The following is a 15550-nucleotide window of genomic DNA, read 5'->3' as shown; positions in this document are numbered from 1 at the left end:
TCGTAGTTCACTCTTGGCAGGGAAATCACTCACATGGGTTTTGTGTGTGGTTTTGAAATGCAGTTCTAGGTTGCCCTTCTTTGTGATGGAAATGCTAACATGGCAGATGAGACACACACACTTTGAGTTTGTGGTAATTAATATTGACTGTTGCGGTTTTTAACAAGAAAGAAATAAGGGCGTCCACTAATAAATAAATAATAATAATAATAAAATAAATAATCTGTGGAAATTAAGAATCATATCGCTTTAAGAACGCAACACCCCACCCTGCCCCTTCTTTTTGTGCTAAATTGTATATATTGTACGGTCCCAAAAAGTGGGCAGGGACTGGTCAGCGTTTATGTCAATCAATCAAGGCATTTATGTGAGTTGAGGACTGTTGAACATTACAATTGGAATATATTACAGGTATCAATATGAGTGTTGAACTATCAAAAATTAAAATATGAATATTGATTATACTTTTTCCTAAAATCATCTCGGTTGGGCACACCTGATTTAGTGTTTTTTAAAATATACATTACTGTTATATCAATGCCTAGTATTTATTAAAGTATTACTGTGTATCATAACCACTACAATTATTTTAATAAGTGCCTGATTAATCTACCGATTAATCAACTAATGCCCATTGATTAACCCATCAACTATTTTAAGAAGACATGAGCATAGGTTACTAATACCTTACTGACAGCAAAAGTAAACATTGAGAAAACAGTGGCTGTTGTAAATGTGTGGTAAACTGTATGTCTGGAAGAAATAGCTCTAATACAACACTCTCACTTGTAAATAATTAGGTCAGCTAACCCACTGGTGAGGTAAGTATTAATGACTATGTAGAATAACCTTTTTGGATATTTGGGTGATTTAGAGTTACTGGTAAAGCATCTACACTTTCCCTGAGTCTGTATAGTCTCAAACTAGCTTTCAATGCTATTGACAAAAGTGTAGGACAAGCACATTCTTGTTTGCTTTCTCTTTGCTTCTGTGAACCCCATCTGTTCCAGTCACCCAAATTAGTCTGATAAACTGTACCTTGCTCGTTCTCTAGAGCTTCTTGAAGGAATCGGCTCTCCTCGACAATCACAGATTCCAGGGACTTTTTACCCAGTCCAAAATTCCTTAATGTGGAGAGAGTAAATCTTCTCTGTTTTTTCCAATGGGGACCATTGCTGAAGATCAAGCCTGTTGTAAATGAAGACATATTAAGAATATTGAGCACAGGTTTATGTAGTAATGCTTCTTGAGATAAGGGCATAAATGGATATTTATATTCAAGCAAGTAAAATACTGTATAATAATAATAATAATAATAATAATAATAATAATAATAATAATAATAATAGAACATAAGAACATAAGAAAGTTTACAAACGAAAGGGGGCCATTCGACCCATCGTGCTCGTTTGGTGTTCATTAATATTTAAGTGATCCAAGGATCCTATCCAGACTATTTTCAAATGTTCCCAAACTTTCAGCTATGCTGGGTAATTTATTCCAGATTGTGACTACTCTCTGTGTAAAGAAGTGTCTCCTGTTTTCCGTTTTGAATGCCATGAAGCCCAATTTCCATTTGTGTCCCCGGGTGCGTGTGTCCCTGCTGATCTGGAAAAGCTCCTCTGGTTTGATGTGGTCGATGCCTTTCATGATTTTGAAGACTTGGATCAAGTCCCCACGTAGTCTCCTCTGTTCCAGGGTGAAAAGGTTCAGTTCCCTCAGTCTCTCAGAGTAGGACTTTCCCTTCAGACCTGGAATAAGTCTGGTTGCTCTCCTCTGAACTGCCTCTAAAGCAGCAATATCCTTCTTGAAGTGTGGTGCCCAGAACTGTCCACAGTATCCAGATGAGGTCTAACTAGCGCATTGTACAGTCTTAACATTACTTCCCTTGTTTTAAATTCTACACTTTTGACAATATACCCTAGCATTGTGTTTGCCTTTTTTATTGCTTCCCCACATTGCTTGGATGGAGAAAGTGAGGAGTCCACATAGACTCCTAGGTCTTTCTCATGCGTTACTTCATCTAGATCTGTACCTCCCATAGTGTAATTATAGTGGACATTTTTGTTACCTGCATGTATTACCTTGCACTTGTCCACATTGAATTTCATTTGCCAGGTGTCAGCCCACAACTGAATATTATCTAAGTCCCTCTGAATAGCCTGTGCTGCCAAGATTGTATCTGCTGAGCCACCTATTTTAGTATCATCTGCAAATTTGACAAGTTTGCTAACTATCCCAGAGTCCAGATCATTAATATAGATTAGAAAAAGCAAAGGCCCTAGTACTGATCCCTGTGGAACTCCACTATTATTATTATTATTATTATTATTATTATTATTATTATTATTATTATTATTATTATTATTATACGGTATTTTACTTGCTTGAATATAAATATAAATGTATAATATTTATATTCGTGGGAACATGGAGGTGCCGTGATTGGGGGAGCCAGTCACTGGTACGAGGACTTAAATAGGGGTGCTCAGTTCCTGCGTGGCAGTTTGGTCAGAGTAGAGTGGGGCAGACAAGAAAATATCAGAAGGGTATTTAAAATTTGGTGCAAATTATTTCTGTTCAAATATCTGTATTTTAATTCAACAGACTGCAAAACGTTAAACAATGTGCAAGTGTAAAGGCAGTTTTTAATCACTGAAAATATTCCTTTATCAAGGTAGACAAAAGGATTTGATGCATAAAGACATACCACTTCCAGAATAAAGTCTGTTCATCATCGGGCTAGGAGGACGGTCAACAAAATTCTCCCCCTGATTGACCAGTGCCTCCTTCACCATTTTGTAGCCCGTAATAAACACTGCTTTGTTCCTTCCCAGACGGATGCTAAAAACATTGCCATAGACATCGGCTAACTGTTGAAAACATGTCAAAAATGTTTGTTCAATTTCAGGGTTCATCTCATATTGGAAGGTCTGATTTAAGAAAATAGTTATAGAATTTTACAAGCTGAAAGATTTTACATATAGACCACCACCATGGGTTGGATATTTAATGTTATATGTGTTTACTGATACACCTCTACCCCAATATAACATGATCTGTTATAATGCAAATCCGGATATAACACTGTAAAGCAAATATTGTTTTGAAATTTTAAATAAAGCTGAGCGCATTTACAGCATTTTAAAACTTTTACAAAGATCTAAGTTGTCTTGTCTTAAGTTATAACATTGGTAGTAAAAGTAAAAAATCAGATCTCCAAAATATGTATTTTTAACTTTTTAATATATAAGTTAATATTACTTAATAATCTTATAACAATCAACCCTCCTAACTATTGAGGAACAGACTGAGCTACAACAAAATATGGTTCAAGATCCAACGTAAAAATCTACTAGACACCAAAAGACGAGAACAGGTAGAGGGATTACAACCAAACAAATTTAATTGTAGTAGGAGGTAACATGACTAACTATAGTATAGATCCCTAACACCCATAAGAGCCAGCAGAAAAAACAGAAAGCAACAAAGGACAAGATTCAGAATGATTACAACCCCCCCCGAAGAAAAATAGAAGAGAAAGATTCACAGCGTAAAAAGAGAGGAAACCAACAGACATGAATGTTATCCTGCCTGAAACAAGTCTTTGCACAGATTAACCCAAAACAAAACCAACACCGACTTTACTGAACCAGACGGGAAACTACCAGTTGTTGTGCACACAATCAGTATGAATTAATCAGTCTTCAGTTGGCCTTCTTAATAAAAAAACAGTATTTTATAATCCACAAAAAAGGGAAAGAAAACAAAACAATCCTTTCACAAAAAAAAGTAACTAGATCCCGAAATCTCTATGGCCATAGAAAAAAATGTAAATGCATAGTCAAGACAGCTGCTCTTTTGTAATGGTGAAAAAGATTGGTCTCACCCAATCCAAAATATATGTTTCTGGAGAGATTCCTACCGGCGTGGACAAACCAAGGTGCAGGGTTTGGAGGAGTCCCAAGCAGGTAGTACAAACAAAACCAAACTGTATCCCTTGAGTTTTCAAATAAAATAAAACAGGCCTGATCTATATCCTTGCCTGGTGGATCACCTTCAACAATAACAATTCATAGTCCCTCCATTTAGCATATTAATTCCCCCCAAAAAACTGTGTTCTCCTTCCTAAAACTAGGCCTCTGCTCCCCTGAATGCTGAAATACTACCCAGAGTGCACTCCTTTCCAGGTACCGGTGTGTCACCCGAGTTCCTCTCCTTCTCCCCTCCCCCTTACTATAAAGAGGCTGGTCTTTTATCATTTTCTCAGAGAGACAGAAAAGAAAAGCTCAGAAAAGAAAACAGCCAAGACTGACCAAAATTACCCATATCAATTGGATGTACAGCACATATGAACATTAATTGAATCCTGGCCAGGGTTTTTCCACCCCCCAATTAAGGGCAGCGGCCACACCCTTTTAGTGTGTCTTATATGTGGGATCACCACATATGCGTTTTACTATTGCGTACAAGAAACAGTTCCACCCATTTGGTGTAATAATCCACAACAACAACCAGATAAACGTGACCACTCTTACTTTTTGGGAATGGTCCAAACATTTCACCTGGTTCTGTTACCTCAGTGGATTGAAGAAAACCTGCTGGCTTTTTATTGTCAGGTTTGTATTTCTTGCAAATGATGCAATTCTTGATGTAGTCCCAAGTGTCATTCCTTATTTTTGGCCACCAGGCTACTTCCAACATCTTCAATAGAGTCTTGAGATGCCCTAGGTGCGCCCCTAGAGGACTATCATGGAAATAATTAAGGAAACTATGAATCAAACTCTTTGGAATAAGCAGCTGGTATTTACTTCCCCTGCCTCTGACAGGTGCCCGTCTATACACCAAACCTTGGAGCTCTTCATAGCCGATGCGGTCTGACTTGGAGGGGTCTGCGGACTGGATTTCCTTCCAAATTTCTTTTACCAGAGGGTCATTTTTCTGCTCTGTGGCAATTTCCGACAGAGTGACTGGAAAGTCAGAACTACAGATCTACATATAACATATAGGTGGCTTACTGACAAAGTGGTAAGATTTTCTTAAGCATTACATGCAGACCAAACAATTGATCTACAACCCCAATTCCGAAAAAGTTGGGACAGTATGGAAAATGCAAAAAAACAAACAAAAAGAGTCATTTGAAAATTCAATTCACCCTGTACTATATTGAAAACACATTATTAACACATTATTTGATGTTTTACTTTGTGAATTTAATTTATTTTTGAAAACATACACTCATTTCAAATCTGATGACTGTAACACACTCCAAAAAAGTTGGGACAGTCGACTGTTTACCACTGTGTAACATCACCTTTTTTTTAATAACACTAATTAAGCGTTTTGTCACAGAAGACACCTGTTGGTTAAGTTTAGCAAGCAGAATTTTCCCCCATTCATCCATTATGCATTTCTTCAGCTGTGCAACTGTACGGGGTGTAGCGTAAGGTACACTTATAAATTTCAATTAAAGAAGTGAATTTATAGTATCACCTTATCACGAATCCTGGAATCTTATAGAACTCAATTTCTGTAATAATTGGACGCAGACACCAATTCCAAAGATATAAATTGTCAAATTTATTCAAAAACAAAGACTAAATGTAGCACTACACTAATTATACAAAAGGGAAAAACTAATTAAAATTCAACTCTAGATCAACAAATCAAAAACAAATCACTTCCGTGACCAAATCAAAGACCATGGGATCGCATATGATAACACACAAATCGTTAAACAAAAAAGGTTATAAACACATTGACTACAATACCGGTTAGTAAGACGAAGGTGAGTCTCTCATTAGTATTGTTAGTCAGACATTAAATAACTACGCAGGTTAGTATTTAATGTCAGGTAACTTCTCGTTATATATATCAGTCTCATTTACGTTTAGGTGCCGAGAAAGATCCTATCATTACTTGTTACCACAATTTCCCTTAACTGATTATTATTCAATGATTAAGGATAGGCAGGGCCACCAATAATCTAACGTCTATTAACTTGTGTCAATTTCAGACTAAACAGTTAAACAGGAATGAGAAGATATTTCTCGGTGTTGACAGATTTTATTTCTAAAATTATCAACAAAACAGTTTAATGCAACACACATTTATGTTTAAGAAAACTAAATGATATTACACATTCTAGAGTTATGAATCACAGATTAACATTTCTAATTGATTTCTCAAATGTCATGAATCATGAACTCCAAACTGTTAAACTTATCTGAACTTCGTTGCAGAGAGGCCTCTCTGGCTTCAGGCTCAGATAACGGCACACGGCACGAGGTCCATGTGGTTTGGAACAAAGGCAGTCCAGTTCGGCTTTGTCCAAGAACTTCCACTCAGTCGATGCACCTGGAAGTTGGGGTTTCGCGAATGTAGAGTCTTTTCCAAACAGATTTTCCACTGGTTTGAAGGCTCCAAGGTTGTGCACAAAATCTTCTTGGCAAGCAGGGTCTCTCACCGTACTTATTTGAAGACAAAGTCTTTGAGGAAAGCAGGGCCCTGTTTGTTCCAAGGGTCAAGTTTCTTAAGACTCAAATAGCTATTTAAATGACTGAACACTTGCGTATACAGTCGACTTAGTCAATTGTCCAGATGTAAAACTCCACTGATCAGGTGGGTAAAGGTGGGCAGTGCAGTCTGTAAAGTTCTTTATTTGATAAAGTCCTTTAAAAGAATTCTTCGTACGGCTCAATCTCCTTCTCCAAGTTTAACTCTTCTGTTGCCGGCAAAGACTTGGTTGGTTTCTGGTTCCGGTTCTGGCAACAGAGCTACAGGTTGAGCTGTGGCAGCGAGTTACTGGTTCAGGTGAGAGAGCGAGAGAGAGAGAGAAAGACTGTGCACTGTTCCTTATAGTCTGTCAGATCAATAGGTGATTGGTTCTTGAATTTTTGAGATTGGATTTCGGTTTCAGCCCCCAGTGTCCTATTGGAGGGGGGCTTCATTTATGACTGATGTCAATCCATGCCATCTTTTGGAAATGCCGGTTGGCCCGGGTTCGTAGCTCTATGTCGGGATTTCGGCTCTCGTCCATTTCAAAGAGTTTTTATCACCTACAGGCCCCTTTCTCCAGACATCTCACAGCAGGACTCCAAACAATTCGGCCCATTCTCGGTGCCATCCTCCCCAAAACTGTCACTTTGATGCAAACCAGTTCCAAGCTGATGAGTTAAGGAAATCTGATAACTTTGGGGGGGAGAGGTCTTCTCCAGATCAGTGCTTCAGCTCAGAGCTAAAATGCTCTTATCAAAATACACCCAACATAATACTACAGGGGCCTTCGTTGCCTTATTTTGTGCTTCATAATGCACCACACATTCTCAATCAGAGACAGGTCAGGACTGTAGGCAGGCCATGCTAGCACCCGCACTCTCTGCTTATGCAACCATGCACTTGTAATCCAGGCAGAATGTGGTTTGCCGTTGTCCTGATGGAAAATGCAGAGACGTCCCTGGAAAAGATGATGTCTGGATGGCGGCATATGTTGCTCCAAAATGTGTACATATCTCTGCATTAATGGTGCCCTCACAGATATGCAAGTTACCCATGCCATGGGCACTGACACACTCCCATACCATGACAGACGCTGGCTTTTGGACCTGACACTGATAACAGCTTGGATGGTCCTTTTCCTCTTTGGCCCGGAGAACACGACGGCTGTTTTGTCCAAAAACTATTTGAAATGTTGACTCGTCAGACCACAAAACACGATTCCACTGTGCTACTGTCCATCTCAGATGAGACCGAGCCCAGAGAAGTTGGCGGCGCTTCTGGACAATGTTGATGTATGGCTTCTGCTTTGCATAGTAAAGCCTTAACTTGCATATGTGGATGCAGCAGCGAATTATGTTGACTGACAAAGGTTTACCAAAGTATTCCCGAGCCCATGTCAGGATATCTATTACAGATTCATGACGTTTTTTAAGACAGTGGTGTCTGAGGGATCAGACGGAGATCACGCGCATTCAGAAATGGTTTTTGGCCCTTGCCCTTTACGCACCGAGATTTGAAATGCCCAAAATCCAACCGATTTGTCTTTGGGGAATGTTGTTCTCAAAGTGTTGGATTATTCGCTGACGCATCTGTTGGCAGATTGGCGAGCCTTGACCCATCCTTGCTCTTGAAGGACTAGGCCTTTTTTGGAGGTTCCTTATATGCTATGATTACACAATTGCCTCACCTGTTTCACATCACCTTCTTATTTCAACTTGTCACATCGCTATTATTCCTAAATTGCCCCTGTCCCAACTTTTTTGGAACATGTTGCATGCATCAATTTCAAAACAAACATTTACCTTCAAAAAACTATGCAGTTGATTAGGTAAAACATCAAATACCTTGTCTTTATACGTTTTTTGTTTAAATACAAGTCAAAGTACATTTAAAAATCACTCCTCTTTGTTTTTATTAGCATTTTCCATACTGTCCCAAATTTTTCGGATTGGGGTTGTATGATAAAACCAAGCCTGGTTGCATTTAGCAGTGTTTAGTACTAGTGTTTGTAAAATTATTGCTGTAATTAAAGAAAGGAGATACAATTTAACCATTGTAGAAATTATTTATTTCCTGCATACACTGTGTTCGTTCTAACAAAAATTATTTGCTGACAATAATACCAGAAGTGCTCAAGGACGAAGCAAGTTTCTTATAATGCAGTTTCACCTATAACACAGTATGATTATTGGCTCCCGAGGACCATTCTATATCAGGGTACAGGTGTTACTATGTATAGAGTGGTTTTTTTACATTTGCAGTACAATTTATGTAGGATTCTACACTATGCAAACCTTTACATTGGGAGTCTTCTTATATCCTTGCCCATTCTTAATGGTTGTAATTTGGTATTAGGGACTTTATTTAACTGTATATTTCACTTTTTATTGGCAGTTATGACTTACAACTGGGCAACTCGACAAATCCTGTTTTCTTTCACTTCTCTCTCTTCTATCCAGAACAAGTGGATCTATGTATTGTAGGAATAAAAATAAACGGTCACTCACCTTAGTTAGGTAAATATGTGGCTTTTTTGTGCCGATGTTGAAGATGTACCCAATGAAGGGCAGACCCCAGGGTCCTGGGGGGAAGTTCTTGGGGTTCTTGTTCTTGAGGAAGTCAGTTATCAATAGAAAGGCGAAAATGAACAACAGCAAGCCTTGGACATCAAGCCCCACCAGCAAAGAATACAGAAACATGTCAGGGATAGGGACCTTAGCTGAATACTGAAGAAAACACTGTACAATTCCCACTGCTGTCAGTTGTCTGTTTGTATTGTTTGGTTGGCCTCTGCACGTTATGTAAGAACCAAATGGATCTGAGTTCTCACTCTACAGCGCTCCACTTTTATCTCTCATGACATGAACAATTGCCACATGTAATAACCTTGGCTGCAAACGTGCAGTGCTCTGGCAAAGACTGGTAACATCTCACTGAATAACACAACAATCCTATTCCAGGCACAAGCTTCCTGGAAATGTCCAGAAGCAAACTGATGTGCCATGTGACTGTTTCTGCCTCTATGTAAATGGGAGAGAAAAACATCAAGTAAATCATTACATAACTGATACTTTAATACACATTTGGTTTCTTAACATAGATAAGTTGATTCACTCAAATGTGTGCACACTTCCTGTGTTTTCAATTAAGTTGAAATGGAAATCATATTTAGTCAGAGAGTATCTTGTTTGCTTTGTAAAAGGATTTCAGTGAAATTAGAAACTCAAAGAACAATGATTTCCCCAACATTAAGTGCCTAACAAAATCAGTAATATGTATAAAGTCTAAACAAATCAAAACAAAACAACTTTACAAGATTTTTTATATTGGCTGCACAGTTTTTATAATACAAGTGTCATGAAACGCAATGGCTTTGGGTGAAGAGCAAGCTGCTGAACTAAAGTAAAATAAAGTACTTCAAAGTAACAAAATTAGAATCCCCCCCACACACATAGCACGTTCACAAAAGTGGATTATTTATTGATTGAATGTTTAAAGTTTTTTTTTTTTTTTTTTTTTTTAAACTGTCTATTAGCAGACTGTCACGTCTGGCTGGACACTGGACTGGAGAACCCAGGTGCAGAGAGACGGAGAAGAGTCGAGACGGGCGAGGGTCAAGAGTGGGCAAACGGGATTCGAAGGAGCAGGCAATAAAGTTGTCAGGAAGGCAGGCGTAGGGTCGGGCAATGGTACAAACATATCCGTAGGGAGAATCCGGGAGGCGGTGGTCGAGGAGAAAAGGCAGGCGTTGTAAACTAGGCACAGGTAGCAATAGCTGGAATACAAAGAAGAACAAAACTTAGCATTGATTGTAGGCACTCAGGGGTTTAAATAGGAAATTGAGTGAAGCAGGGAACAGGGATGTCAGGTGCAGGGCCAATAGAGTTGGAGACTGAAACTTGCATGTGCACATGGCGCTGTGGAATGTTAATGGCTTGATTGATGCTGATGAGTGGGAAGGATGGGTTAGAATTCGGGGGATGACAACCTCTGGTGGCGAACAGTGGGACCCGAAGCCGGAGCGGAGTTGGACAGTTTTTGTTAGTTGTGCTCCGGAGCCAGAGCGGAGCTGGAGCTGGCATTGCTGGAGCCGGAGCAGAGCTCATTGGAGTGCTCCGGATCCTGGAGCCGAAGCTGAGGTCATGGAGCTGCTCCACTCTTTCCCCCCTTCATTAAACTCACCCAGATATTAAGTCCAGTTTTCTTAAATTAACAAAATATGTAACTTCATAGGTATTTTGTGTGTTGGGGGTTATAAAATAAGATCAGTTCTCACTCCAGCTATTAGTACATAATACATAATTGTACTGTATAATTGTAATTATATGACACCTTCACTTTCTCACACCTCTAACATTCTAGAAGTGATTCTATAATCTCAGGGCATCTCTCATAAACCACTTGCAAAAGAAGTAAAGTTCATTTTAACTCTAAAGTTTTAAGTATTTAAGTATATTAAGTAAAGTTTCCAAATTATTTTATTCCAACCAAATTCTTAATCTGCCTAAATTAACCTCATTTTATAACCATCTGTTATCTGAAATGTCCTGACTAGTTTGTCCAAAAGTTGTTTGCCAGGGAGTTAAAGTTCTTCCACACCAATCTCGACAAACTATTTCTGTATGGAGTTCACTTTGTGCACGGGTTGTCATGCTGAAACAGGAAAGGGCCGTCCCCAAACTGTTGCCACAAATTTGGAAGTGCAAAATCACCTAGAATGTTACTGTAGGCTGTAGCTTTAAGATTTCCCTTCAGAGGGACTAAGGGGCCGAGCCCTGAGACCATTATTCCTCCTCCAAACTTTACAGTTGGTATATGCATTTGTGCAGTTAGCGTACTCCTGGCATCCACCAAACAAAGATTCCTCCGTCGGGCTACCACATGGTGAAGCGTGATTCATCACTCCAGAGATCGCATTTCCACTACTCCTAGGTCAAATGGTGTCTAGCTTAACACCACTCCAGCCAACGCTTGGCATTGCGCATGAAGATCTGCCATGGAAACCAATTTCATGAACCTCCTGACAAACAGTTCTTCTGCTGATGTTGCTTCCAGAGGCAGTTTGGTACTCAGAAGTGATTGTTGCAAACAACGATTGACTATTTTTTTGCACTATGTACTTCAGCACTCAACAGTCACGTTCTGTGAGATTGTGTGGCCGACCACGTCGCGGCTGAGCTGTTGTTGCTCTTAGATGTTTCCTCTTAACAATAACAGCACTTACAGGTCACCAGGGCAGCTCTAGGAGGGCAGACATTTTAAAAATTCCCTTGTTGGAAAGGTGGCATCCTATAATGGTGCCACGTTGAAAGTCATTGAGCTCTCAGTAAAGTTCATTCTACTGCCAATGCTTGTCTAAGGAGATTGCTGTGTGGCTTGATTTTACAGTGGCTCTCAAAAGTATTCACCCCTCTTGGTCTTTTCCACATGTCATTGTGTTACAACATGAAATCAGAATGGATTTATTCAGGAGTTTTTGCCACTGATCAACACTGAAAATTTCCATAATGTCAAAGTGAAAAATATGATCTGCATTTTTTTCCAAATTAATTACAGACACAAAAAAGAAAATAATTGAATGCATAAGTAATAACCCCTTCAGTTAATATTTGGTAGTGGCACCTTTGGCAGCAATTACAGCCATGAGTCTATGTGTATATGTCTCTACTAGCTCTGCACATCTGGACACAGCAATGTTTGCCCATTTGTCTTTGCAAAATTGCTCAAGCTCCATCAAGTTGGATGGGGACCTTTGGTGAACAGCAATGTTCAACTATTTCTACATATTCTCAGTTGGATTGAGGTCCAGGCTTTCACTGGGCCACTCCAGGACGTTGACCTTTTTATTTTTAAGGCACTCCAGTGTGGCTTTGGCTATATGTTTGGGGTTATTGCCCTGCTGGAATAATTGCACTTATGTTGTAAGTCACCCTAGATAAGGTCGTCTGCCAAGAAAAAATAATTTAAAAATAAATAAATAAATTAATAATAATAATAATAATAATAATAATAATAATAATAATAATAATCTTCTCCCAAGTCCCAGGTCTCTTGCAGACTTTAGCATGTTTATTTACAGGATTTCTATGTAATTTGCTGCATCCATTTTACATAATGCTGCCACCACCATGCTTCACGGTAGGGATGGTGTTCTCAGGATGATGTGCGGTGTTAGGCTTGCACCAAATGTAGTGATAGCATTGAGGCCAGTAAGCTCTATTTTGGTTTCAACAGATCATAGAATCTTCCTCTACTTGGTCTCAGAGTCTCCCACATTCCATACACACTAATTAGAAGGGGTGTCCACATACTGTTGGCCATGTAGTGTACAAATACTGGACAGTCCACTAAAATACTGTCCGGCTGGCAACCATAATTGCCACAGACTAATATTTTGTTTTTGTTAAACAGTTATTTACATAAAGGAATAAAAAAGGAATCATTATTTATAATGTTCACATCCTAGTTGGCACTGTTTTTTTCCGGAGCCAGCCTGGAGCTAGAGCTGAACCTCTGGAGCCACTCCGGAGCCGGAGCCAGCAAACCTGGAGCACTGCCAACCCTAACACACAGACACCTTGTACTGGAGGTACATAAAAAGCAATAAAACACATTCGTAAAATTATTAGTAAAGAGTAAAAACAAGTTTGTGCAATTTTATTTTATTTTTTCACCTGCCATTAACGGAGAATTTAAGTCACCCATAATAGTGTCTTGCACACAAATGCATGTCCTGGATAAATAGTTGAATAAGATTTACAGCTTTCACTTTTAAACCTTTTTACAACGTTGGGGTTTGCTGATGCTCTTTGTCCCTAAAACAGACAGTTCTGTTGATTTTTAGATAAGACAAGGCCATTCACTTTCCCCTACTTGTATTAACAGCCCATGTGAGTCAGGGTCAGGAAAGTTTAAAGCGCTTCCTTATGAATATGGATATTAACTCTCAAAATGCGTTTTCTGGGATGAAGAATTCACATGGACAGATGTATACAATAAGTATTCCACCTTCATTGCATTTGCCTGCATTTATCAAAGGCTTCAACTGTAAGAGATAGGTTTGTCATTTTAATCTACAGATCTAAATGAAGAATGAAGTCAAAACAGTCCCTTACCTCCTTCCGGCGATTACTCAAGATGCATCTTTTCAGACTGTACTTGTAATTTAGTAATTTATTCTCCTGTAGATTGCATTTATACAACATTTTGTCCTACTCTTGCCTTTGCATTACTTGCACTTGTATTGTTTATTTTGATTTCCCCTATGTTACCTTTCCCTTAGCTCTTAACTTTGACTTAACATCTTGTCTGCACTCATCAGCTTTTACAATCTAGGATGTAAGACCTTATACACTCACCTAAAGGATTATTAGGAACACTTGTTCTATTTCTCATTAATGCAATTATCTAATCAACCAATCACATGGCAGTTTCTTCAATGCATTTAGGGGTGTGGTCCTGGTCAAGACAATCTCCTGAACTCCAAACTGAATGTCTGAATGGGAAAGAAAGGTGATTTAAGCAATTTTGAGCGTGGCATGGTTGTTGGTGCCAGACGGGCCGGTCTGAGTATTTCACAATCTGCTCAGTTACTGGGATTTTCACGCACAACCATTTCTAGGGTTTACAAAGAATGGTGTGAAAAGGGAAAAACATCCAGTATGCGGCAGTCCTGTGGGGGCGAAAATGCCTTGTTGATGCTAGAGGTCAGAGGAGAATGGGCCGACTGATTCAAGCTGATAGAAGAGCAACTTTGACTGAAATAAGCACTCGTTACAACCGAGGTATGCAGCAAAGCATTTGTGAAGCCACAACACGTACAACCTTGAGGCGGATGGGCTACAACAGCAGAAGACCCCACCGGGTACCACTCATCTCCACTACAAATAGGAAAAAGAGGCTACAATTTGCACAAGCTCACCAAAATTGGACAGTTGAAGACTGGAAAAATGTTGCCTGGTCTGATGAGTCTCGATTTCTGTTGAGACATTCAGATGGTAGAGTCAGAATTTGGCGTAAACAGAATGAGAACATGGATCCATCATGCCTTGTTACCACTGTGCAGGCTGGTGGTGGTGGTATAATGGTGTGGGGGATGTTTTCTTGGCACACTTTAGGCCCTTTAGTGCCAATTGGGCATCGTTTAAATGCCACGGCCTACCTGAGCATTGTTTCTGACCATGTCCATCCCTTTATGATCACCATGTACCCATCCTCTGATGGCTACTTCCAGCAGGATAATGCACCATGTCACAAAGGTCCAATCATTTCAAATTGGTTTCTTGAACATGACAATGAGTTCACTGTACTAAACTGGCCCCCACAGTCACCAGATCTCAACCCAATAGAGCATCTTTGGGATGTGGTGGAACGGGAGCTTCGTGCCCTGGATGTGCATCCCACAAATCTCCATCAACTGCAAGATGCTATCCTATCAATATGGGCCAACATTTCTAAAGAATGCTTTCAGCACCTTGTTGAATCAATGCCACGTAGAATTAAGGCAGTTCTGAAGGCGAAAGGGGGTCAAACACAGTATTAGTATGGTGTTCCTAATAATCCTTTAGGTAAGTGTATATTGTTTACTGTATATCTCCTATACACTTGTGTAAATTGTGAATTTGTAAAATGTATTATGCCTTGAACTGCACTGTATTATTGCACTTTGTATTGCTCTTATATTTTGGAAGTCGCCCTGGACAAGTATGGCATGCCATTTAAGTCAATACTAAATAAATAAATAAATACATAAACAAATAAATACAAAATAAATCCTGAAATAAATAAATGATGTAATACATATATAAATAAATGTAAATATAAATATAAATGGCTCAATATATAAATAAATAGTTTTTTGTTTTTTTTTCAAAATTATGTTTTTCAAAGGACTACTTTTATGTAGTTCAGGGGGCTTTTATTTCATAATGCCACATTTATTTATTTCATAATGACACATTTATTTCCTAATGACACATTTCCATTTTGTATATTCAAATGAATGGGGCGTGGTTATCTCACAGATTCAGACCAAAGTAACAGCACCAGAACA

The 15550-nt window shown here is 39.0% G+C and overlaps 1 protein-coding gene across 2 annotated transcripts in view; it reads right to left on the bottom strand.

Moving 5' to 3' along the window:
• Nucleotides 1-9377, bottom strand: part of LOC136758458 (cytochrome P450 2J2-like) — a 31176-nt gene extending 21799 nt beyond the window's left edge. Inside the window, exons 1-3 of one of the 2 annotated variants that reach the window (XM_066712839.1) lie at nt 9006-9377; nt 2711-2873; nt 1039-1188 (exon numbers count right to left, since the gene is read on the bottom strand). In XM_066712839.1, the coding sequence (XP_066568936.1) occupies nt 1039-1188; nt 2711-2873; nt 9006-9197 (505 nt within the window). In that variant the 5' untranslated portion in view covers nt 9198-9377. Of the gene's footprint in view, nt 1-1038; nt 1189-2710; nt 2874-3925; nt 4149-9005 lie in introns of those variants that run through there. The other variant, XM_066712840.1, reaches the window with a different exon arrangement.
• Nucleotides 9378-15550: the final 6173 nt, after the last annotated feature.

This window comes from Amia ocellicauda, chromosome 9, assembly GCF_036373705.1.
Source record: "Amia ocellicauda isolate fAmiCal2 chromosome 9, fAmiCal2.hap1, whole genome shotgun sequence".
NCBI lineage: Eukaryota > Metazoa > Chordata > Actinopteri > Amiiformes > Amiidae > Amia > Amia ocellicauda.
This window is presented reverse-complemented; position numbering and strand designations above follow the sequence as displayed.